Genomic DNA, 25583 nt, shown 5'->3' on the forward strand with positions numbered 1-25583 from the left:
ACATCTGTTCACCTGCTCTCAGCAGCTCTCTCTATCGTGCGACAATTAGCGTAGAAGGGCTCTCCCCATTCGCTACACGCCCGTCGTTCAGCAGGGTGCCGATCAGATGCTCATAGTCACTTTCAGGAGCCGCCCCGTTGAATGCCTGCAGTCGCCGCTTCTCACAAAGGTATAAGAACACCTGCAGCGGGACGCTATTGGAACCAACGATGCGGACATGCCAGTAAACCCACTGCACCCGAGAAAGCGCGTGGATTGCACCCAGGCTCATTGGCTCGGAGCATGCCTCCTTTTGGCTGAGTTGAAGAATAATAGATTCCATGCAGTCACAGTCGCAATAATCAACCATCAATACAGGCATGAAACCTTCATTTTCGGTATCCTATCGACCATTTTACAGCAGGTTTTATGATGTGGCCCGAAAATGGCGAGGTTGTTACGGTTGTCTTCGTAAGCGGTGACAACCTTGGCAGATGGTTTTGGAAACACCGAGACTAAAAAAGCGTCGCACGCAAAAGTAGAACTCCTCTATATACGTGTAATATAGTGGTATATGTACTCTGTGCAACAAAAAGATAAAAAAGAACATGTTTAGCGAGGATCTGATGCTCTGGTGATTAATTAGTTGCCGCTTGTGATACCTTACCTCCCACATGTACCACTGATACATCTAATCTGAAAAACAAACAATAGGCAAACCAAGGAAAAGTAAAAGGAAGACATGACATGTAAGTATTCTTTCGCATCGGCGCTACCGCATTCGGATTTTGACTCATGTTGTCGGTCGTCGGCGTACGTTGTGCGGCGCATTGCCAGCGCGATACGAAGAATCCCCTTTTTCGTGCCTACTAAAATATATCGTTATGTCGGAAACGACGTTGATCATAGCATCTGTTGCTGTTTCGAGCACTGACTGCAATTGAACTGGAAGCCCGCCCCAGGTAGCACAGCCACTTTCTCCCATGGCTGACACCAGCCACCCCCTTAACCCGCTTCTTCCATTGTCCAATATTCATGCTCTTTTGGCACGTGAGCCGAATAGTTTCCATGCAATGGTCTGCAAATGGAAGAGCAGTAGTAACACGTATTGCGTTGGATCCACCATGGGCTTTCGGTTTCTATACAATGCGGGATCCAAAACAGCTCGTGGATGATTGCTCACTTTTTAAGTCTGGTCTAATATAAGTACGGCAGCCCGAAGCTCGCCTGTATCTAGGTAAGTGTCCGTCTAGCGCTGTCTTTGACGGGACACCTCCTGCCTCAACTCAACCGTTACCTTCGCAACAGTAGCCAGCTCCTCATGCACTTCCCCTTCGACAATGTCCCTTCCAAAGTGCTGCATAACCTTATCAGTGTGCCACTTCTTAGTCTCTGCATTGATCAGTATGAACTTCTTCTCAGCCGTATCTTCGCTGCTCATTGCTTTCCTAATAAATTCAGAAACGTTGTCTCTATTCACATCTCGCAACAGGCCGGATTTGACCGGCCAAGGAATAGTTCTCCCCGTCATTTCCTACGAGTTTCATTAGAGAGCGCGTAAGATTGCGATTGGATAGACGAACCTGGCTGGATTTGATATCAGCCCAGCGCATGCGATATTCACTCAAGGCTTCTGTCCATTCTGCAGCTGATTTCTGCTCCCTTTCCACCTGGGCGAGACGAAGTCTCTCACGAGCGCTCTCCCGCGCTTTCTGTATTTCCTCCGCCACTTTTCGTCTTTCCTCCTCCGCCGCCTTTCGTTGCTCTTCCTCTTGTTGCACCTTCTCTCGAAGATGTTGATTGTCAGGTGTGTAATTTCCGGGACACTTCCGTTCCGCCTTGTCTTCAGACCTCCATTTCCCGTTGTCTGGTGTAGAATAACAGCTCCAATATTGTTTGGAGGTTTTATTTGTTCTGCCTTGGGACTGATCTACGTCTATCTTCTCCAAGGCTAACTTCCAACGGTGTACCGTGCCATCTATTTGTCCCTGGTGTAGGTGACATAGCGTGTGAATAGCTGCCGTCTTTAAGCTGCGCGACGATGCAGCGGCTGGCTTGGTATTGGCGAGGGTGCAGAGGATGTCGAAACCGTGCTTGAAGGACCCCACGGAATTCATGCATCTAGGGTTTCCACGAGATTTAGTATAGCCTGTGCAACTGTGCACACCTTTCTTCGGATGCTTTAACTCGAGTATTGTGTCAGGATCCCATATTCTGGATCGAGACTGGGGTCGGGGTTGATGCTGTAGTCGGGACTGATACCTCATAGTGGCGGTGGAAGAAATGAGAAAGCTGGAGAACTAACAGAGAAAAACAGCATGAAGGAGAGTATTTATAGTGCTCTGGACCTCTTACTAAGCTAAGGGGGCCCTTACGAGTCACCCCTCGCGAGCCACTTTTCTTACCTAGCAATGGCTTTGATGTGGCGCGGGTATGTGTATGACGCTTAGCCAGGTATCTGTAGTGCACATGCGGTACAAAATTGGCTTCCAAAATTGGCAAAGGCGAGGCTATCCAGAGGCGGTAACTGGGAGACTTCCAAGAGTCATAGAGAACACTGAACTACGAGTTTTGGCGCTGATAACAAAGAAAGCGCGTATACTATTGGGAGATATCTCTCCACACTTCTCTCTAAAACTACCAGGCTCCAGATAGATCTAAATTATTCTATACTTACACAACGTAGCGTATAAAGACCTCGCCTGGTATTAGATTGCAGGAGAGGAAGGGCAAGGCATTTTAGCAAACACTCCTTCACCCCACCTACATACTGATGTTACAGGGGGCCTCCCATGGGGCGACGGTAGTTAGAGGATGACTGGCAAGAAAGCACCAGCCAGTCGTAATGCCGGCTTGCTGTGGTTGGATCTGCCGAAGTCGCCACGGTCGACTATAGCAAGGCAGGTATGACTTCCCGATCAATGTATCATTGTGTCAATTTGCTTCCCAAGCGCCTTGGCCATGTTGCTAAGGACTGCAAATGATTCATAGGATGGTCGACGGTGTAATAAACTGGCTGCGAAGTAATTATACCTGAACAGGGCAACTCTAACGCTCATTGTCTTGATTAAGTTCTCCCATGATGTCGTCTATCGAATGGCTCAGTAGACGGTTGGATAGATATCGGATATATCCTACCGTATGAAACACCTGACCTTCGGTACCAGCATTATTTCGATCAGTGGGTAAACACAGCGAAGGGCTTTTGTCGCTTTGGGATCAAGGACATTCGAATCCACTGCACATTGAACCTTTTTCACACCGTCGCATGAGAAACTTCCTGCGCCGTCCCTCACGCCGTAGTACTTGCACCCAGAGTGGCCCCATATCTTCGATTTACCGGCTTCCAAGTCAGGCGGCCACGGAACATCACTGGAACCAATCTCTTCCGATGCAGCAACAGTCGCTGCTGCGGACCAAGCACATATGTCGTCATAGTGGTCGGCGGGTTTCTGTTCAAACATAGCCCAGGTCGGGTTCTTCTTAACTTTTACTAAACTCGTCGCTTCAGAGGTAATGAAGATTATGAAAACGCCGTTCGTTGGGGCCGGTGGAGGCTTGGCTGTTGTAGTTATAACAACGACGGACGTCAAAGTAGTGTCTTTTTTGGCTCCTTCTGCGTATACTGTAACTGTACTAGCGATCGAGGACGAGGGCGTACCCAGCAGAGTGTTTGATCCTGAAGAAGGCCAATCGATAGCCTGGGTTGTGGAAGGCAGTGATGCGGAGAAGCCAAGTGTAGTAAATTGACTGGGTATTGTGTCTGGCGTCGAACACATCGCCATGGCCAGCTCTATCATCTAAACCAGCTTAGAATATGGAATACTGTATGTGCCAAGTAGAACACAATCGACTCACATTAGATTTCATTAGTACAGTGTCACGGTTGGCAATGATGCAATGTGCAGCTTATATACATGTACTCTTAATGCAGAGAAACGCTGGGTCCTGCAACATACGTACATACAGTAAATACTGAAAACGAGGAAGCGCTTACGGAACTGCACGTCATTTCTGTGTCCTTGAGCTTCTTCTCACACCAGCTAGGGGCGTTCATGAGGGGGCGGTGGGAGGAATTGTGCTCCGGAAACTGCTGATCTAGGACTGGAATACATTTCAGAATCCTTGGCAAAGATACACCTTTAAGCGTCCAATAATGCTGCTGAATTGGTTCTGATAGCAAGATGTCATCTAAGGATCTGTAGCCGAGTCTGCCTCCTTACAATTGGGGCCCAACCTCGATGCAGCAAAAAGAGAGTACGCCACTGCACTCTAGTTTCCTTATGGATCGGGCTTCTAACCTGTAGTATTCAACATCTGCATGGAGCTATTAGTATGTACAGTACCAGTACTGTAAGCCTGAAGTCGTAAATGGGTAGTAAGGGCAGTTCTGCCTCGGAATGAAAGTGATGCTACGCCACCTGACTACTAGGGAAGGCTCAAGAATTAGACCTTCTCGTTTGGCGTTCAAACGTGCGGACCGACCGGGCGAGATCTGGAGTTATATATCTATATAATTAAATGAAAAACAGCTTGTCAATCGACGTCGCTATTCCACGGCGCCCCACGGCATCCTTGCTGGATGTTCCTGATCTAGCGAAAGAAAGCTGATGAGGGACTCTTTCGCAGTCGAGATCTTTCGCTTCACGAATGCGCCTATAGAGGCGCTTCGTCAAGTTGAGGAAAAGCTTGGCCAACATCTCTACCAGCCTCATTCGTAGCTCTTCCAAGACGTCGAATCGCACTTCTGGATCCGCCTCATCGCGGAGCTTCAAGAACGTGTCAGTATGTTCAAACCCCTTGGCGGCCTTGATCTCTTTCCCGCAGTTGTAGATCGCCATATCCATAGACAACGGGGCGGGCCAAACGCTCATATGGCCAGCAATATAGAAGGTACCTTAACCCAAGAAGCCCGCGAGAAAAGCGGAATAGAAGAAATAGCTGCCAAGCTGGCGTATATTGGTCTTCTTTACTGGAGAGTGTGGTCGCCGCTAATCTACCTTGGCGGTTACAATGGCATGGAGTTGCGCCACGCTCTGGCTACAGTATCTCAGGCGTGCACAGCTTCTTACAGTACTGGGAAAGAGTAAAGAGCACGTCCACAAATTGGATCGCTCCCTGACCATGGCCGGGGTGCTCGCGACTTGGGGAAGAAGTACCGACTGCTGACCAGAAAACCACCGAAGTTTGCGATGAAGCCCTTCGACTATTCTGTATTCCCTTGGAGTATCACGTCCGCGTATATCCAACTACGAACAGGAATAGGAAACATGGCAGCTTACTTGCAAGTGCGCCACGGCCAACAACGGAACACAACAATATCGACGCTACTGTTCGCTGGCTTTGCTCCTTTGGACCGGCGGCGCCATCAGCAGCTCTGCATCCTGAGGCCTACATCTGCTCCACCGCAGCTTAGCCAGTCTGGACTCTGTAGTCAGAAAGAATGCCGCTTCGCAAGTTGAGCTGCGTCTAAATCGCGTCCATACTGTACTACACCGGTCTCGTGTTGACGAGTGTACATAAGGTACGAGGCCACCAGGGCAGGAAGTCGCCTTAGGGGGCATGGTCAGAAACAGATGCAAAGGCCTGATGTACGATACATGACGCTCAAATGGCCGCAGCGTAGGAGGGCCGGCCATTTTCGGATCTACTTTGGTTGAATCTGATGACTATAAAACCTCGAGCTATATCAGCATTAGCATCACGAGCTATAAGAAGATTCAACACCAACAGTGCAATGGACTATTTCTCCGCTGTTCTGGAGCATGAAGAGTTGTTTACATTAAAGCAAGCCTTTCAAGGACAGGGAAATGCTATGCTGATTGGCTACAATCTTCCGCGGCTCGATTGTTCAGCTCTAAGCACCCCAGCAGACGAATCGTCCCCGATACACCTTATCTTGACTTGGTATGGAGAGGGGCACAGCCTCTTCCTGAATCCCAACCTGAAACATAAAAAGGTCATGTCATTTCACAACGTTCGCGTAGTGCTATGGATAGCTCCGCCATCGGACCTCTTTATCGTCAATGTTGACAAGCACTCCAATTACGTCAGGAACGACCGCTCGACGAACTTGGTTTACTTATTTGACGAGGCCCCCCGGCTTCGCGATATCAAAGTGACGCATGTGGAGGACTGTTGGCTGGGTCGGTTTAACCTCCTTTTCAAAATGGACAACTTACGTATGCCTAAATTTGAAAGCACTTGGTGGACGCTCTCCTCCCCTCAACCGCACAGGAATGGTGCATAGTAGAGGATTGGGTGATGGAAGTTTAGTAGCTAGATATTGCGTTGTACGTTAGAAAATCTTCGTATTTACTCGCTGCGGCGCATCCAACCCGATACTTGACTTGTCCAATTCTAGGCGACATCAATCCGTAAGAAGCTGGCATTCCACTAACCCCGAATTTTGATAAGAATTTGGGAAAGATCCGGCGGACGCAGCTATTTATTGGTCTCTGACCTCACCGCGCACCAAGCATTCGTTATGCCGGCCTGGTCTGATTAGATTCGCCATAGTCGCCACTGCCCACTACAGCCAGGCAGATACGATTTCCTACCTATCAGTGTATCCATATACCACCTTGCTTCCCAGGCACTATGGTCAATCCATAATGCGTGCCCAAGCCTAGCTAGCAGTCGGCGCTTTCCTTATGTCTGTCTAATATAAATATAGCATCTCGAAGCTCTCGTCAATCTTTCCCGACCACGTTTCTCCCGCGTTCAATGACAACAAAGCAAAAAGCATGGCCAACATGGAGCTAGGAACACAGGGCAGTCAACCAATTTTCGACCAATATCACGAAACCTATGGAGTAATTAAGCTTTGCCCTGCCTTCTCGAGTGAAGTTAACTAACTTTATAATTGGTGGGGGCAGTTTTGACAGGATTTCCATCGAAAATTATCAGAAAGCAGTACAAGTCACAAACCTCCCATATCAGTATTGAGCCCAATGACGGAAGTTTCAGCCAAGACGACACAGGAGCTGTTAAATTCAACCTGGAACCATTCCAGGTGCATGATGGGGTTCGTACCTCCTCGGACGATGTGGACGAATCTATCGAAACAGGATCTGTTTTTGAGAATCCGCGCGACGATCCTATGCTTCCTACGTTGCAAACACAACCAAACTGTTGGTCTGAAAGGTTGCGAGTCTCGCTAGAGCCAGCTACCAATCCTCGCCACTCAGGGAGCTCATACTCTCTAGAAGTTGATCATGATCCCCAAGCAAGCCTCGTAGAGAATGTGGGCCACGACTCGGATTTAGACTCAGATTCGGTAAACGCCTTCCGATACCGTCGTCTAGCAAAGCGCAGACAGGAGCGAGCCGCTGCATCGTTGCGACGCATCACATTTCCTCGGTCCACTGCCAAAAGCCAAAAGTATACGAAGGCACTGCTGGCAGATCGTGCAAAGGCCAAAATACAAAATTGTAGGAGTAAGCGTCAAAAGCAAACCTATGCCAAAATCAGTGTCAACGACAACGGGAAAGGGGTATTTGGAGTTGTTCAGGGCAGCCTGAGCAAGAGCGAAGATTGGAACACTCCTGACCCATCAGCTGGCGAAGGTCGAACGCTGGAAACCGATGCGCAAAACCCTTACAGCTATACAGACTCACAGACGGCAACTCCGGTCTCACTACTTAGCACTGAGGGTAGTAGCAAGAGCAAAGAGCGAATCTCTGGGACAGCTTCTCCTGGCACTCCGCAGGCACCCAGACGACAGAGCCCGTCCGACCAGTCGGTCAGAGCCGCATCAAGGCATAGGCTTTCCATCTCTTGTTCGCTCACGCAATTGTTACCCATACCGAACCGACGCTCGGCTTTGGCCTACTAGCAGCGCCCGACGAAGACGTCGCATAACTCCTAACGTTTTGCTCGGCTGTCTTAGCGTAGTTACGGCAAGTGGACAAATGGCTGGCTGGACGGAATGGCGGGGACTGGCTCCGAGAATGGCGGAGACTGGCTCCGATGTTCGTAGGCTCCTTCTACTTCCTACCGAACGCACCATGATGGCCGAACTTCTTGCGATTTGTTTCCTAGAGTATCCGATCGCCTGCATTGATTGACTAGTGGCGATGGGGTACGATGGGGCTTCAGTGTGCTCCATTTACCCCGGCCATTGCTCGCTGATGAGACTTGTCGGGAACCATACGATAGCCCTGCAGTAAGACCAGTCGCTCCACACCCAGATGGGTCGGTCAGAGCAGAAGTCGGCCCGAGTAGTCCAGTTAACTCTAATGCGACTTCCATTCTCTTGCCTCCAACATTGTGACGAAATAACAACAACGACAGCCCGGACGATGAACAATCGAGCACGAGGAGGTGATGCTTAAAGTCTCTTCGTTGGCTTTCTCTTCCAGTGCAGTGCCATACCCCGCAGCACGATGATTGACCGTCACTGGACGCAGGCATGGTCGTGACGGCTGCTGATTGGGTTCCGACCACATGGATCGCAATTTCGCGTTCAGCAGAATGCCACTATTGTTCCGGCTAGACTCAGCGTGGCAGCATTCCAGCTGACGCTTGGCGCAATGAACCATGCCGCCTCTGCTGTTGGTTGGTTGCCTACGGTCGGGAGAGAACAGGACGCTAGACCTCTGCGGCCGTTCTCCAAATCGAGCAAACCCATGTTCCAAGGACGTTATTGCCTTACGGATTCGGCATGCTGAGCATGCTTGAACTCATTCCGGCGACATAATTTAAGTAGCGGTCCTGTGTTTGTTTGTTTGTTTGTTTGTTTGTTTGTTTGCTTGTCACTCCAAGCCTCCCTGGGGAAGGAGGACATGCCTGGCTAAACTATGTATTCTATCTCTAAGTACAGAACAAGGGAGGATCACCCGGTAGATAGAATCGGTTAGGCTTTCACCATTTTTATGGCAGTTTTCTCTTGAGTAGCGGTCCTGCGTGATGGCTGGCGGCCAAAAGCCAGGTGGGCGGTTATGATTTAACGTTCGGGTCAAGCAACGAGTTTTAACCACCGATCCGTGAGATTATCTGCAGAAAAACACCTAATCTCCTAGCTGGGCTGTAACTTCGCAGAATATCTACAACGTAGGCCACTTGCCGCGTAGGAGTAAAGTCCATCTAACCACTAGCTTGATGAGCATCACATGGATATTGTGCGGTGGCCATTCTTTGCCTCGTTATACAGTAACTCGCCCAGCATTTTTGTTTCCCCCAAATCTTGCGAAACAAGTAACCGGGTGGGCATCGAATTGGACTACACCTGTTGCACGGCGTCTTCCCCAATAACCTTGCCAGCTGCTGACCTTCCCTGCCGCATGGAATTTTGCTCACCTGATCTGATCCTACACCCAGTGTGGAAGCTGCAAGGTGGGGACGTCCGTGCGCGTTTCCAAGGGTCCCAATGAACGCCAAGGGTGCGGAGGGCTTCCCCGCTCATAGTTCAGGTATGTGACTGGCACGCCCTGGTGATGCATGCAAGGTGGATCCATCGTCCAAGGGGCAAGCAAGCAAGGTCTAGCCCTTGGAACACCAGTGCAGAACGAATGAAGGGCCAAGGCTACACGTCTCGATCTCTCAGAGGTGCCGAATCACAGGCAGAGACACAGGTAAGTGGGCAAATAACCAATTGAACTTCTGCCACGCGCCTACGTCTCGAAAAGTCCCGACGCACCGCGTCTCGACGGCACTCCTAGAGCACATCTGCCGTACCCTGGTAAAGCACCCTGGACAAGGCTGGGCGCCACCAGCGACCTACTGATCGTTGCACTTCCTATCCTTGATTTCGCGAACCAACTTCCCAAATCTTCCCCAAATAAGCGCAATATCTGCTAGCGCGGCATAAGCGCTGACACACCATTGGAAATTGCACCGCATTCGGTAGGAAGAGGGGGAACCCAAAGCCTTCAGCGCCGCAATCAAGATAAGCAAAAGGAAGTCTGAGATAGAAGGTGTGATAGTGATCACTGGCACTGTTCCTAGTTGGTCTTGTTTCTCCGCCCTCTATATTCCGCCCTTTAGCAATGACTATTGCTTTTTCAATGGTGGTCTCCGGGGCTTTATAGCCTTCCTCTCTTTCTGGTACTTCAAAACTGCCTAGGCGAAGAATTTCGTCCGCTTCCCATTCGACTCCATATGGAGTCTCAGGTGCTGTCTCCAGTTATCCCTGCGATTGAATTTCTTATCACAGAATTCACACCCCAACTTTTCCCCTAGGCCGTGCTTCCTATAGTAGGTTGTCAGTGATAAGGAAGTATTAATTGATTGGAAAGAATCTTGCAAAGACATACGAACTCTGGTGCCGTCGGAGGTGCTCGCGTCTCTTGAAAGCCGTTTGCTTCTCGCAGCCAGGAAAATCACACGCATGAACTGCTTTCGGGACCTTGGACACCCGGGTCTGCTCGCTATTGATATCCTCATTTTGAATAGGCACCTGTTGAATAGGCGTCTCCCTTCCTTGAATCTGCTGTATATCGGCTATCTCCTTAGCATTTGTTCGTAGAACAGTGGCTGGTATGGTCAACTGCTCGTCTATGCTGTAAAAGTCCATGGAGTGGTTTTCCATTTCTAAAGACGAGATGATTTTCTCATAGCCCTGGTTCATCGATACATGTGAATGCGTTGACACAGGAGGTGACTGTGTTATGAAATCAGAGAACGGGCATTGCTGCGAAACATGAGGGTTTGTATGTTAGAAAGGGACGTCTACTGGGTGAGTAGGGCATCCGAATACATTGGCGAAGTCGAGATTCACGTCGCGGGTGGTTGGATAAGCACCTTCAAGTGCGACATCCGCAGGATCGTACCCATTAAGATCTGAGGTTGGAGGTATCACATCGTAGCTCATGGGTGTGAGACATATGGCGGCCTCAAATCATTCCATGGCCCTAGGCAACCAATACTGGTTATGAGTCGATCTGCTAGATAATTGTATACGCGAGTTGTTAGTTAGTCCAGTAATACACGTTCTATTTTCGACGTTAAATAGTATCATAACGCTTGTTGGCGGTTTAGCCATCAAGATCCGATAATGCAAAACGGCATAAGGGGAGCAGTGCGGAACTTCAGACGCTACGGTCGTGTGAAGCAGATCGGCCCGTAGCACTTTTTTGGCTGACTAGTTGGAGGTTTTGGTTTCCAAAAGGGAATGCTGATAATCAGCAAATTCCTACTCTGTATTTATTTTTATCGTGCAAGGTAGCGAGGCCCTGCATTCGTCGCCAATACGCGCCACGGTCACATTCTGGAGCCTCAAGCGAGGGATTTCTGCGATCTATTGGCCTCTCCGGGAACCTTGGGAATGCACAGGAATACTGTACCCATGTCGAATGCTCCCACATTGAGTACGGTCAGGTGCGCATCATCCCACGCGGGCGACGCCAGTTGCTCGGCCCGGGTTATCCAACCAACAAGTAAGGCACGCATCGATCCAAGTTCTTAATCCTGGTTCCGACGATGTGTACGTTGGAATGCTGGCATACCGAATCTAGCCGGGGCGTGAAATTGAGATCCAGGTGGTCGATATCCGACTCAACGAGAGATTTCCTGTTGGTTGGGATTCTGAAGTGAGTGTCCCGACAACCTGGGTCGCTACTAACAGGGAAGTAAGGCAGCCTACCTTGGCTTGGATTTCGCCGGGGTTCAGCGTCGCGTCGTTTCCTGTATCCCTATTCATGTGCAGCTCGCTGGATGTATATTTGATGAGTTTGTCTACGCTTAGTTTGTCGACGCTTATAACGAGCTAGTAGATATTGCGCATGTATGGGGAAGATGGCCTGCGAAAGTCAAGGATAGGACGTATAACAATCGGTAGTATCGTCGCCTATCCCCTACCATCATCTCCTATCCGGTCTTCGCCAGGGTGGTTTGCTAGGACAGAACTGGCCGTCAATGCTCATTCGCAAACAACATTACTCAGCCCTATACCTAAATAACGTTCTCGAGACCTAATCCACCTACCACGGACTATTTTAGGCGATGTGGCATACACATACCTTAGCCGATATGGTGTGATTCTCGATGGTGTGTTAGCGCTTATGCCGCGCTAGCAGACATTGCGCTCCTTTTGGGAAGGGCTGGGAAGTTGGTTCGCGAAATCAAGGATAGGACTGTGCTGATGCCAGGCGCGGTGCATCGGGGCTTGTCGAGATGTAGGCGCAATGCAGAAGTTCGCAATGGGTCTCTCTTTCTTTCTTTTTCTCTCTTACCTGCGTCTTCACCCATAATCCGGCATCTCTGAGCACATCGAAATGTGTGGTATTTTTGGTCCGCATTCGCTTGAACTGGTATTCCAAACAAGGGTTAGGCCTTGTTGCTTGGTGTCCGCCGATCAGATGAACTCCATGTCATGCAGTAGGGATGTCAGCAGTTGGCAACAGTGCATGTCCATGCGGCGCTTATATTGCCTTGGTTAGGCATAGTCGCAAGAGAAGGCCAGCTGCTTGGATGGACTTGATCTGGTGCGCCATGAGATTAGGTGTTTCTCCACAGAGAACACTCACTGACCGGGCACTGCTGTTGGTTGGTTGGTCTAGTGGAGCTTCACGGCTGCTGATTGGGTTCCGACTACGTGGAACGCAACTTCGCGTTCATGATGCCATCATTGTGCCGGCTAGGCTCGGCGTGGCAGCGTTCCAGCTTGCCCTTGGAGCAATGAACCATGACCGCCCACTGGTTGGTTAGTTACCTAGCCACCAGGTTGCTATGGCTTACCACCGATATGGCCTACTAATCCACCGGCAATGCGATATAATGCCCTTGGCTTCCTTAGCTAAGGGGGCCTGCCAGGCCCAGCATCGGCGTCCCCAGGGTTTCTTGCAAACGGGGGCTGGGTGAAGGTGTAGCTCGATGTATGTAGCGTCGGTGATGGTGGTAGCTCGGCATTCCGAAGTGAGGAATGTGTCCCGATTGTTTGGGTCACTAAAGACAGGACCCATGTGCCAAAACCCTGCGAATCCTGGAGCGCTGTCTCCATTTAGCGTCAGACAGTGAATGAATTTTCCTCAGGTTTCATTTCGGTATTCCTTGAATGCTCGCTGCCCCATTAGCATGGACTGCTGTCACATTCTTGACCCCATCATAAGTGATGAATCACCTCTGTAGTGCTCAACCCTGGCATGGAAGTGCGCAAGGATGTTTCCATATTAGATGGCTTCATACTGGCGCTAGCGTCTAGTCAGGTGCGCATCATTCCATGCGGGCGATACTGGTTATCTCCCGCCGTTCTTATCACTCCAACCGAAGCATGTTCGGACCGGATGAAGACCTTAAGGGCCGATTGGACTGTCTGTACACGTTTGGCCGAGGAGGGCAATAGCCTGCATAATACGGCATCCATGAACTGATTATAAACCTGGAGCAAGATGATTCTCCCCAATTGAGAAAAGTCTAGGTTCGCCAGGTTGCATCGTCGTGTATTGCACAGGTATCATTTTGACGACTGTACCTTGAGATGCAAAACCAAAAGCGTCGCAAACATTGCAAGTAGCACTATCAGAAATGTGTACATGTAAATGGTTTATATTATTCTCTTACTATTCCTTTGGCCCGTTGGCCCCCAAGCATAGAAACAGATGAGAGGTCGCATTAGATGCCTCCCACCAAATCAGAACATATTGTGTAGCTGCAAGGTAGTACAGAGCAAGTACACCTAGATCGGTTATAAAAGTGATTCTGGAAGCCAGGATTAAGCAAAAATCGTGGGTCCGGTACCACAATTATGTTACAGCATATAGCGAGACTGCTCTGGGGGGGAGATTGGAGCTTTGTTCCTCGGCTATGCGAGATGGAGAAAGGGCTCTGCGCCAATAACGGCGCGTTACAGTGGAGATATGCACCATTAATAACTCAAGAAAGCTATTACTGCTCTTCTGCACTAAGCTTTTATACACCCCCTATTAGTGCTACCAACTCTCGCGAGCCAGATGCGATGTATGCAATCGTAACCATTACAATGGATATTAGTAACGGCACTGCCACTGCCATTTTATCCTACATAAATATTTCACTCTGATGCTCAGAGGTCATAGCCCAACTCAAGGTGCATATTCGGATTCTGGAATGTTCAACAGCGCTCCGTTGTCTTGTGGGCCGACTATCAAGGACACTCTTCAAAAATACTCACTAGTAGCGACTACCTTGATCAACCCTCTCATCTGTGGAAATTCTACGACTCAGGGCAGTACAACTATCAAATTCTTTCCTGGGCTACTTCACAGACATCCAACGTCGGACCGGCTTTGGTATTGGACGCACCATGAGGTACTACTGACTGTCTGTCCAATCCAGAACAAATTAACACATTCGATTCCCCTGAAAGGAAATATCTTGAAAGTTAGGCTTTCGCTCCGTCGAGATGTTACCACGAGGCACTCCGACCGGTCACTTAGGAGGCAGCCAGAATCCTCTCTGCGCCTCGAAATACTTTCATGACTATCATACCATGGTAGCTAAGAAGGAAAGGGAAGGCACAGAGCCGAGATGGCCCCTGGAACATGAAGGGGCATTCCTTGACGGTAAGACTAGTCAGCTAATGCCTCCCGACTGGAAAATATATAGAGGCGAACACTAATTCGGACACAAGCACTCCTCCTAGTGCCGATAATGGACAAGCAGAAGTACAAGTCGAAGAAGAACTTGTATGGGCGAAATATGCTAATAAGCGAATACTTGTGGATATACCACTGGATCCTTGACCCACCCGGTCCTGGAGAGGAAATCCCCGTGGGTAAGGATCGTGAGAAGCGCCCTGGGCGCCCGGCTCACCAAAAGTACCGAACGAGGAAGCAAATCTCAAGCCACATTCAAGTTTTGAAAGAACTCTTAAAACCACTGCCCCTCTGTCAGTATCCCCTATAAGTAGTACAAACTGTCGTTCCCCTCCCTAGAGCTAATTGTGACTGACAGTACATTTTTTCTTCCCACGAAAGAACGAGGTGGATGGTAAGAACGGAAACGTAGACGAGGGGGGCAGACCAAGTCGTTTCAGAAAAGCCCCGTCCTTGCTGCGTTGATGGAAGGACGTCTGCCAGAGGAACGTCCAAACTACGCTTACTTTGCGGGTCTTCTCGCGGCCGACAATGAAGTCTTTCTACAACCAAAAAGATGCCATATCTACACATTCCACCCCGAACTCACCTTGAGCGAGGACTGCGGAAAAGCCTTCACTGAAGATGGGACGTGTTTGCAAGCCGATGCCTATGCTCCTGATGGGACGCGGTTAGAAGCCCAAGGCGATTTTCCGCATCTGAGAAAGAACAGTAATAAGGATTTCCTCAATGATTTACAGCATGGCGATCGAGAAGAAGCACGTACCTACTTGCTTCATGAATATACCGAATCTCTTACCCAAACGGAATTCAATTCCGTGCATGGTATCTCGGCCAAGTGGGGCCAACAATTCCCTGAGCTGAACAGGAGGCTTACGTCGGCTCTCAACGACACGCACTTCTCACACACGAGTACGGCACGCAGAGTTATGGGGCCTTGCGATGTCATCCACATGGACGTTGTTTTGGGCATGCATGGGACAGGTCGGTTCCCAGCAGGTACCCATCTGGATGGGTGTGTCGAGTTCCACATCAACCGGCCGGAGCTTGCTCATCATATGTGGCGCTGCTCGACGTATGTCGTTAAGCCTCGAGAGTTGTACCTCGACTCATCGGAGCCTCTCATATGGGACTACAGAGCCACATGTCGTCCTTCACCACATGGCGGCTCTTGCGACATGATCACGGTCGACTTCCCGGCTGTGAGTTGGGCCAACACCTTCTTCCGGCTTGCTGAATACGACGGGGCGGAGCGAACCAAACGAGAGCGTGACAGCAAAGGCGAAAATCTGCCTACGCAGTCCGATATGCTACAACAAATTGCTATGTATCAAGAAATCATGTCGGCACCCGACGAGGGTTCGGGCAAACCTGCCTGGAGACGCCGATGCGTAGTGCTCTGGACCTTTTCTGATGTCTGTAAAAAAACGGATATGGTTAGAGGCAAGCAGTCCAAAAAGCGAACTAGGGCGACGGCTGGCAGAGCCTGGCGATTCTTGTCAAAGCTGGATCCAATGTCACAAGATCACCAGCAACGGACCTATCTTCCCAGCAGCCCAAACATCCCTATCACCACAACGCCGAATGCGGCCAATCAGCACCACCTCGAAGCCACCATGCCTGGGAATTCTGGCAGCCTATATGGCCTTACGAATCTCGCCCTTCCATAGCAGCTACAAGAACAGAATACACACCCGGTCTACTTGAACATGCTAGGTGGTATTCCAAATTGCCTGGCTGTGCCCTTGCCTACAGCATGCCTCGATTCGAGCTTCGGCAATGCCATAACCGAGAGCACTAACAGCCTAAAGCCGCATAGCAGCTATGAATATGATGGATATACGGGCGACGTGGCAACAGAGCCTACCGAAATATTCCTGTCGGATCTCAGTATGTCTTCGCGCACCTCTCTGGGCAACATTTGCCCGGCAGCGACAGCAGTCTTGACTGCGGAGTCCCTGCAGGGTCTGGGAGCACCAACGTGGGCCACGCCGTTGCTTGATGGTCAGGGAACAAGCCTCAACTGGTCTACCATGACTGTCCCGATGGATGTGGATGACATATCGTCGATGGGGGGATGGACTGTAGCAGGCTACGAGCATTCTCATATCCTCTTGGGCTATCCAGCCCCTCCAACAAGCTGTCCAACATAGGCGCCGATACTTTCAGAGCACTGTGCCAAGAAAGCAGGCAGCTCGTCAATTGGAGGAGCTCAGGCGTGGAGATTGGGAATGATGAATGTTATACTTGTGGGCTCCTAATATATAGCGGCACAAAATCCTATCCTCGTTTCCAAATTTAGAAGAACTTTCAACATAAATGAAATTAGATAGCTAGTATGCCCGACCCGCACCCACTTCTTAGTATTATTTAAGGCCTGAGCGACCTCCAATATGATTGTAATGCACCTTCAACTATTTGACATACTCTTCTTTTCTGCTAACAGTGTATCCGAGGCCGTAGGAAGCAGAGGAACTTGATGTAGTCGAGTTAACCCACATTCCATATTAAACATGAATTTAAACCAAATTGTGTAACTCTACCATCCTCGGTACATATATTGTTGTTAAAGTAGCCTGTACTATGTCCTGTTACCTGCATTTCTAGACGCCGCGCAGATCACCGCCGCTAACAGCGACCTCGCCAAGGGCTGCGAAGGCCCGGACGGCACCAAGGTCCGTCAATTACAAGGGGGGGTGGGCAATTACGTGGTGACGTACGTTACGCCCAGAGAAGAAATCATTGGGCGCCTCGTACAAAACGCCATACAGCAAAGAGAAAGTCCATGGTATCTCAAATCTAAACAATTCTCCAAAAGGACCTGTGTAGGAAACAAGCATACTGAGAATATTGACAATCAGTCATCAGTACTTCTCTTACAAATGCTAGGGTATTTCTGAGCTTCCAATTGAAGTTAGGATGAATTGTTTGTCTTTGGCCTTGAAACAGTATTGGTCACCAACAGACTCGGATTGGACCTCGGCCGTATGCAATTTCCATTCTGTATCCCCGAAATACAATAGTGGAATGGCAAGGGCCCCTGCATCTGTTTTCTTGATGTAATGCCCGAGATCTCTGACAACAATCCTCCCATCCTGGCCTGGAGGGGCGGCATGTAGACGAATCAGCGGATTTAGGATTGTAGCTTCGCAATTAAAGTTAAATCTGCGCGGATTCATTTGTATCCCTGCTTCGGAAGTCCATGAGAGGATGATAGGCAACGGGGATGGCGCAGTAATCGATATTCCAAAGAGCCCGTTGTACAGATATTCGACGCCTATACCCATTGCAAATATGTCCCCTTTATCGTGGGTAAGGCTTCTCATCGCACTATATTGGGCTTGCAGAAGTATCTTCCAGAAGTTGAGGTGCTGCGCGTGCCGAAATGTACGGGGGTTCAACGCCAAACCGGCCTTGGCTGCCGGGACCAGTGTAGCCGGGTCGAGACTTTCGGTTATTAGTTGTTGCATCTCAGAAGGTACATGGCAATGTACTGGCCTTAGGCTATTGGCCATAGCCTCTCCAATCGCGGTAGAAACATGCGAAAGTGTTTCTGGCGGCATGTTTTCGCGCATAGTCTTGTGTTGAAGCAGGGGCAAACATCTTATGTCTTTGATCTCCCCGTACTCCCCGCTCGGTCCAGCGAAACCAATTACTTCTTTCAAATTGTTTTCCATCTGACATGTACAATCATCTCGGGCCATGTAGAACATCCTCATCGCGGCTACTCCCCAGAGTGTGGTAAAAAAATAAAAATTGACCCCCGGCGTTTACGCAGCCGAATGTACCATCTGCGTCGGGAGCTCCACAGCACATCGCACTCTCAGTTAGACCAACCTGCTCGGTACTTTTTAACAATCTTGAATCTGCTGGGGTAGCTCCGGTCGTGCCGCCAAGCGCATATTCGCCAATGTTAAGTTCGATGTTTGAGTCTGGAATCACGATACAATGTCTGCCTTCTGCTGACCATCCCCAAGGTCTTAAGCATTGAAAAAACAGCCGGAGTAGGGGGTACCCGTCACTAAACTGGCTTGGCCAAAGACATGGATCTCTTTTAGCTGCTAGGCCTATGGCAATATACGCGGGGTCATTGGACTCGCAGATGGGTGCGTTAGAGTTCAGCTTCAGGATATCTATGCCGTAAAAAAGGATGGTGAGGCCTAATTTCTCCATTTCAAGCCTCCATTTGTTTGTTGCAAAGACTTTGTCCATGAGATTGTCAATATTCTTTGAAATACGACGCTGCTGAGCTAGCCCCGGAAGTCCCGTAGAATCATTCATCATAGAGGGTACGATTAGGTGTGTATGTACAGTGAATAATAGATACGAGGACTGCTGGGTATTAAGGGTTTATATAGCCACCCTGGGTCTAGTGTCGGCTCTAGAACCGATGCTGCACGCCAAAATACTCGCTAGCGAAACCTGCGTCCTCTCTCCACTCTTTGATAGTTCCCGTTTTAGACCCGCTTTTGAGGGTACAGGGCCAGTTTCTGCCTTTGCGTCTCTTTCCCATGTACATCCATAAATCGATTACTATGCCCTTGGATTATTTTTGAATCAAGTTTATTGTCCGTATGCAGCTACAGTACCTAGCTATGACAGACATTATGGCAAACCTAGCCCTGAAGAGGGCTTACTCCATTACAACCAGGAGAGTATAAATCTAGAAATTTCATCGCTCAACTTGCTATATGTTTCGAGGCCTCCCTTAGCAACAGAGCTTGAGGGGGATTGTTCGAGGAGTTCGCCAAAATGGTCCAAAAAAAACTCAGTGACCTGCTTAGCTGCGACTGCGAACTGCTATTTGTGGGGACGTCCTCCGCAGACTTAGACCCAAATACCTTAGGATTCGACTGCCTTCCGTACTCCCAGGCGTGTCGGCAAGTCCATGATTAGACGGCGAGGCGGCGTACCCTGCCTACTCAGAACCCCTAATCTCTTCTGCTAGCACACTCCTATGCAACGCTCACGTTCCCGCAAGCCATCTCCACGTCGCCGGGTTTGGTTCCTTTGGCAATGGCTCGTGATACTCTTTACAGCATCTACAACAGCACGTATTAGGCAGGTTGCTCCCCATTGAAGACCATTCGTGATTGCGGGATTTTGATTCTGGTTTTGCTTGTACATCTGTAGACCGTTGACCGCCCCTGCATAATGGCCCTCTAGTAGGCTTAATTGATCCCGGGTTTCGTTCTGCATGGGCTTGCATACCATGCACGCAGTGGTTGGCTTGAACCCCGCTCTCATTCAATATTGATACAACATCGTGCTGCATGATTCTGGGAAGGATGCGGAATCCTAGCCGAACTGCAGTTAATAGGGCGACTCAGTCCTCGATTTACAGAAGTCTGAATTATCAACCTCTGGGAATGCTGATTTCCGACTCTATAATCCGCAATAAGCAAGACGAACAACCGCAAGGTCATCAACAGCCCGCTACCACGCTGTGAGGGCCCCAAGCTACATGCTTTCGAATGCGAGAATACCTCGATAGCTTGGGGAAGACGACTGGATGAAGATCGTGGTGATTCGTCGTCTACCCAGAGCGCCGTTTTTGAAGTCACGATAGAATCCCGGGTCTATGCATTGAAAGTTGTAAGTAATACAGCGGTCATATGAGGCATTCATGCACTAACCTTAAGCTTTGTATATAGTTCAAATTCTACGATCCGAACTCTGATGCATATTATTGGGGGCCCCTGCTGCGAGATAATATCACTAGAGGAAATCTTATGCTACACCGATCCATTCTTTGCTGAATGCCGTGCGTATGGCCGCATTCACGAAGCTCGTAGCAAAGAAGGCCTCAGGGAAACCCTGGCCGTCAAGTGCCACGGCTACCTGTACCTAAGCCAAGACGACGAGGCGTTTCTCACAGAATTGGGTGTTGATCTGGGAATCGACATGCCACTCGGCTGAGGGCCGTAAGCCACGTTCGGGTAGATTCGCGTAATGGAGGCTGGCTGGCCGGAGCGTAATAGAACAGCAGCCTCCGCCCTCGACGACGTGGCACGAAACGTGTGCTGCACCGGCCCCGCACATGCACTCAAGCTTTGTTCGACTGTCAATTGACCGCCATGCAGCTGCATCCATCGATCCCAAAGGCTTGAAACGTGAAGCTACCACTCGGATGGCCTTTTGTGCGGTCACCCTGGTCTGTGTGGAACTCAGCGACATTGGCCTCATTGCACACATCGAGGCCTCCGCCCTTGGTGGTGTAAACAACCCAAGATTTCATCTCCTCTCCTGTCTGCAGCGCCATGAGCCAGTATTCGATGTACACAAATCGGGAGGGGAACGGAGGCGGTGCTGCCTTCGTTGGCTGCGGCTTTGGAGGTGGGGCAGGCTGCGTCGTTGTGGGCGTTTCGGGTGGCTTGGGTATGCTGGTGGTCGTTGCCGTAGTCGTTAGGGTACCTGCTGGTTTGCCATTGCTTCCAATCGTGGTGACCAGGGGCGTTTCTGTCTCGCTAGAAATACTTAACCAATTGACAGTCACAGCCATGCTCTGCCCAACATGTCGCGGTACAAGCGTGGCTCTCTGGCTTCCGAGCGACGTTATCGTAGCCCGCGTGAAGGGGGGCACCGGGTAGGCAGTGCCGCCAAACATGACACAACTGTTATTAACCGTGATCGAGCGGGTCCCTACTAAGGCACCAGCGGGGAAAGTGACTGTAGTGACGGAACCTAGCCTGGGAAGTCCTTCGTCCTCGTTTCCTGATCCTTCATTCGGGTCGTCCACCGGTGTCTTGGGGCAGTACGAGCCAATTGTTGTCGCCGCCGCTGTGAGGAAACAGCCCGTGATCAACGCGGAGGACGTGGTAGTGCAGGAAGTCGCCGCGCAGGAGACCCACCAGTCCGTCACGATGGACGTGGTACAGTCGCAGCCAAGGTAGGTGTTACAGACTGTAGAGCAAGGCGCGGTTGTACACACCGGGTGGCACTCGGTATGTTTCTCGGTCGCGCACGTCTTTGAAGCCAAGGACGACTTCTCTGAGCCGTTCGGGTCCTGTTGGCTCGCGCAACCTCCGCCAACGCAGTTTTTGGGGCTTCTGCTGCCACAACCAACGCCGAGGCATGGCAGGCCACCACCACCACCGCGTCGTGCACCCCCAGTGCAGTTGACCACACAAACTTTGCCACAGCCGACGAGACAGGGTGGCCCCGGTGGACCAGGCTTGATGTAGACTTGGGTGGGACCGTTCCCAAGTGGCGGAGAAGGTCGCGTAATGTGGTAAGGCGCTGGACGGTACGTCCAAACAATCCCGTGGGAAGATTCCGTCAGCGTCACCGGCGGCAGGGTAATGCTGTTTGTGATGTTCGCCAATGAGGGTGCCCAGGAGGAGAGAATGATATTCGACAGATCAATTACAGAAGTAGTAAGCGGGGGAAGCGTGATGGTGACCCGGAGGGTCGACCTCCCGTACCCTGTTAAGCCATCCGCGGTTGTTTCCCAAGTCTCGTCAATCGTTTCAATCGCAGGGGGAAGACTGATTGTAATCGGAGCCTCCATAGTCCAGGGCGGTAGTACGAGGGTGCAAGGCGGCTGGCAAGCAATGGTCGGAATGGGTGAGCGCCAGATGAATGGGTCGATGCTGATAATAGCGCCTTCGCTAGTAACTTGGTCAGAGGAGCCAATGAAAGTGGAACTTCGGCTCAGAGATACGGTTGTTGATGCTGGAGCCTGTAAGGATGTCAAGAGTGAGGTGGTCGAGGACACCGGGCATACCATGTCATCACTATAGCCCTGGCGGTGCGTCAGCGTAATACAATGGCGCGTACGGTGGAAATGCGGCAAGCTTACATCCTTATCCGGTTGACCCGATGGTGAGTGTACTGCATAGATAGCGATAGCATGGGAGATGCCGAGAACGAGGAAGAAGCATATCATGGCGATACCTATTATTGATTGAAGGCGAATCCAGCCGAACACCGTATATGATTTACTTTCATGACCGATTTGCAGCGGTTAATGGTAGCACTTCGACAAGTCGGCAGAGGGCATGTACGGAATGGCGAATTCAGCCAGTAGGAGAAGATGAATCATCGGGATTCGCGTCCTAATGTACTTGTACCTCCAACATCATGTACTTGCCATCTCTGTAGCTAATACCCTGCCATAAGCTATCCAGGGGCTTCTCAATTGTTTCAAAAGCCTCTTTCCTCCTATCATCACTCGAGGCGGCACAAGTGGTAGGCCATGAAGCAGTTCGGCGCCGCAGTCGCGTTGCGGATGATTCTGGGTGCCCGGGGCGAAGAAGGACCAGTTCTCAATTAATAGTTCTCAGAGCCACGATTGCATCCGTCACAGCCCGGTGGGTGCCCGGTAGCTGGACAAAGCCCCTTGCATTTAATAAGCCCGGCTATTCTCATTCACGCTTGATGAGGACTGGTAATTCTTCTCGGGCCACCCAACGCCACGCAAGATGCAGGGCAACTGTGCGCACAGGAGAATGGAATGCAGTGATGGGAATCCTCCTGCCTTCGAGACTCTGGCCGCCGAAGTCCTTCTGTGCATTCTCTTTTACATGCCGAACCATGGAACACTCCACAACCTCATCAATGCCAGCCCTCGGTCACGGAGACTGTTCCAGACGCAAGCCCCAGCGCTCTTTGAGGCGGCAATGGACGGTCCCAACTGCGATGGCCTCTTGGCCCATTCAGTCCGAGAATTGGTTCGTGCCGTAGTATTTGTACGCACACTAGGCTTACCGTTCCATACTCTCGATGAATTTCGCTACGGCTTTCTGGTTCCTAAATTCTATTCCCGGCGACCATCAACCACGATAGGATCCATCACGGACCTCGAAGTCGTTTTCGATCCTGCGGTCTTGCTCTCGGTCCTCAGCACTCATAGTCACATAAACAGTCTTACTCATGCCTGTCTGGCCTCTTACCTCGCTCGCGTGCGTGGCCCTCAATTCCGGCCGCAGTATTGTCCCGACGCCATGTACACATTTGGCTGCGGCCCCGAAGAGGTTCAATGGCTACCCGCTTGGAAAAGATCGTTCGTGGGAAACCCAATGAAGAAATCCGATGCTGGCCCGCCAAGCTGGGTGGAAGAGATGCGTGTCAAGCGGGCACTTTGGCTCCTGCAGCTCATTGGAGACCTTCAGCAGGCTACTAGTAGTCGCTGGCCTTCCGAAGATATGCATATGTTTCTAAAGATAGCACCAGAAGATTTCATTGAACCGAGCAACCTTGCCGTACCGTCTGAGAGAGGCGCATTCGAGGAAGTACTTTCAGTCAAAGAATTTCTCCAAAGCTTACGAACCAACGAAAAGGAATCTACCGTTCGTCTGGGAAACATAGCGCGGCAATACCATCAGCTGCCCCGCCCACCAGCGGAGGCGATGTCTGAAACACTTGCCACTCCGCTTCCGGAGCGTGTGGAGTGGCTGCTCGGAGGCCAAGCTCTGGGGCGGGATACGAGAAAGGAACCGGGAAGGCTACGTTTGCGAGAGCTATACAAGCAGCATAAGCCGGAGAGGTCAGAAGCTCGACGCTGGGGCCAGACACCAAGTTGTCTCTTTGAAGAAGCGCCAGGCGTCCAACTATGGCTGAAGCTTACTTCCACGTCCCAGTTGCACATGGAGGCTCACTGCGCGTGGCCCAAAGCCAGGTTTCACAATTCGCCACTTTCTGGTGTACGATTTGATTCCTTTCGCCGGCTGGGCTTTGCCATTTGGGATAGGAAGAGGATGCACCTGCTTGGTCTCGTAAACGGAGCAAGTAGTATTCACCTGGACGAGGAGTGTCGCTACTTTACTTGGGAGAGCTTGCTATCTACTGAAGAGGTAGTCGCTGTCAAGGCCGCACTCGGTGATCCTTATCCGGGCGGGTTGCTTCGCTAGTAGGCTGGGGTAAAGTGTAGTAGAAAGTCTAGGATTCGTTCTCAAGCAACAAAGGCGAAGGCTGTTCTTGGCCATATACAATAACAATTGGGAGGCAACCCATGGCACCTTTATGTCAAGCCAGGCTGCCTTGGTTTTTATCCCGAGTCTAACGATGTACTTGTGCTTTTTCTTATGGACATTTGAACCATGTAATGCCCTATATTACTACCAAGTAGACCTCCATGCCACATAAGCAGACGCTTCAGCTAATAGTGGAATGTAGCAGTGTAGTTATGCTAGCCCATAATTAGAACATGCGTGCCCCCCCTCATTTGAACAATGGGCATCGTTCTACATCGCTTGCTCGTAAGGGTCTGGTAGCGTTAGCCTTCTCGTCTCTCCTACGAAACTCCAGTGGAAATGTACTCAGTCGCCGTCTGCCTCCCCATCGGCCATCTCGAGCACGAGGGCCGCTTTGTGAGGCGGTTACTCCGGAACTCTAGTCGCTACACTTGCACCATCTCCAGAGGTTCAGAAGAGATATATTTGGAGTATGACAAGCGTGAAGAACCCAGAAAACCTCTCTTTAGTATTGTATATGGGCAGATATAGCGTTGATGTGTTCGTAAGCCAGTTCTGCAGTCCAGATGGAGAATCTATGTTTCTTCCAAAGTTGCAGTAGTACAACAGCGGCTCAAACACCGAGCAGGATCTGGGTGTGGCACCGTTAGTTCTACATGCAAGCATTGTGTGGGATCTTTTATGAAACTCTCGGGGCCAATGGTGGTTCCTGTATACTTAAGTAGGTTGATATACTGTTTAGTATCGGCTTTCCAGACGACTATTGCTCCTTGTGCGGGATCCAGATTGGCCTATGTGAAACAGGGCCACGGTTAATCATCGAATTGGAGACAAACGAGACCTCCCCAGCTGGCATTTGAATGACCATGTTGTCATCACTGGCCAATTCTGCTACCGAACTATGCACCCAGGAGAAGGTCTTGGGAATAGTTTACACCATTATAACGAATTGAAACCTCGTATGGGCTTGTGTGCCGGTCGTTCATTCTTACGCGAATCGACAAGCCACCCATTACTTGAGACTGTTTTACCGACTTCACATACGGTACGGCCGCTTTGTACCGCTTCGCCGGTTGAGTGCCTTCGTGTTCCACCTGGTATTGATAGCCTCACTCATCTATGCGAGCTTTTTTCTTCGGAGCCCTGCGCGTCTGCGGTTGGCAAGCCAGACCCTACA

The 25583-nt window shown here is 50.4% G+C and overlaps 8 protein-coding genes across 8 annotated transcripts; 3 read left to right on the forward strand and 5 right to left on the reverse strand.

Annotated features, from left to right (window-relative positions):
• Positions 1-1228: 1228 nt before the first annotated feature.
• On the reverse strand, positions 1229-2246 carry PG986_014389 (uncharacterized protein; the record flags this gene model as incomplete). The annotated part of the gene is made up of 2 exons (XM_066850611.1): positions 1229-1513; positions 1563-2246. The coding sequence occupies 2 exons, from the start codon at positions 2244-2246 to the stop codon at positions 1229-1231; spliced, it is 969 nt and encodes a 322-aa protein (XP_066692849.1).
• Positions 2247-3113: 867 nt separating this feature from the next.
• Positions 3114-3764, reverse strand: PG986_014390 (uncharacterized protein; the record flags this gene model as incomplete). The annotated part of the gene is made up of 1 exon (XM_066850612.1): positions 3114-3764. One exon carries the CDS (start codon positions 3762-3764, stop codon positions 3114-3116), a length of 651 nt encoding a protein of 216 aa, XP_066692850.1.
• Positions 3765-4496: 732 nt separating this feature from the next.
• Positions 4497-4820, reverse strand: PG986_014391 (uncharacterized protein; the record flags this gene model as incomplete). Its single annotated transcript, XM_066850613.1, has 1 exon — positions 4497-4820. One exon carries the CDS (start codon positions 4818-4820, stop codon positions 4497-4499), a length of 324 nt encoding a protein of 107 aa, XP_066692851.1.
• A 1914-nt stretch (positions 4821-6734) lies between these two features.
• PG986_014392 (uncharacterized protein) lies at positions 6735-7816 on the forward strand (the record flags this gene model as incomplete). The annotated part of the gene is made up of 2 exons (XM_066850614.1): positions 6735-6794; positions 6995-7816. The coding sequence occupies 2 exons, from the start codon at positions 6735-6737 to the stop codon at positions 7814-7816; spliced, it is 882 nt and encodes a 293-aa protein (XP_066692852.1).
• A 2225-nt stretch (positions 7817-10041) lies between these two features.
• PG986_014393 (C2H2 type zinc finger domain protein) lies at positions 10042-10792 on the reverse strand (the record flags this gene model as incomplete). Its single annotated transcript, XM_066850615.1, has 3 exons — positions 10042-10171; positions 10236-10612; positions 10649-10792. 3 exons carry the CDS (start codon positions 10790-10792, stop codon positions 10042-10044), a joined length of 651 nt encoding a protein of 216 aa, XP_066692853.1.
• Positions 10793-14299: 3507 nt separating this feature from the next.
• PG986_014394 (transcription factor) lies at positions 14300-16162 on the forward strand (the record flags this gene model as incomplete). The annotated part of the gene is made up of 3 exons (XM_066850616.1): positions 14300-14459; positions 14528-14785; positions 14910-16162. 3 exons carry the CDS (start codon positions 14300-14302, stop codon positions 16160-16162), a joined length of 1671 nt encoding a protein of 556 aa, XP_066692854.1.
• Positions 16163-20556: 4394 nt separating this feature from the next.
• On the reverse strand, positions 20557-22380 carry PG986_014395 (uncharacterized protein; the record flags this gene model as incomplete). Its single annotated transcript, XM_066850617.1, has 3 exons — positions 20557-22173; positions 22219-22236; positions 22294-22380. The coding sequence occupies 3 exons, from the start codon at positions 22378-22380 to the stop codon at positions 20557-20559; spliced, it is 1722 nt and encodes a 573-aa protein (XP_066692855.1).
• A 535-nt stretch (positions 22381-22915) lies between these two features.
• Positions 22916-24343, forward strand: PG986_014396 (uncharacterized protein; the record flags this gene model as incomplete). Its single annotated transcript, XM_066850618.1, has 1 exon — positions 22916-24343. One exon carries the CDS (start codon positions 22916-22918, stop codon positions 24341-24343), a length of 1428 nt encoding a protein of 475 aa, XP_066692856.1.
• Positions 24344-25583: the final 1240 nt, after the last annotated feature.

Source organism: Apiospora aurea, assembly GCF_038362705.1.
Source record: "Apiospora aurea strain CBS 24483 chromosome Unknown utg000010l_segment0_segment0, whole genome shotgun sequence".
Taxonomy (NCBI): domain Eukaryota; kingdom Fungi; phylum Ascomycota; class Sordariomycetes; order Amphisphaeriales; family Apiosporaceae; genus Apiospora; species Apiospora aurea.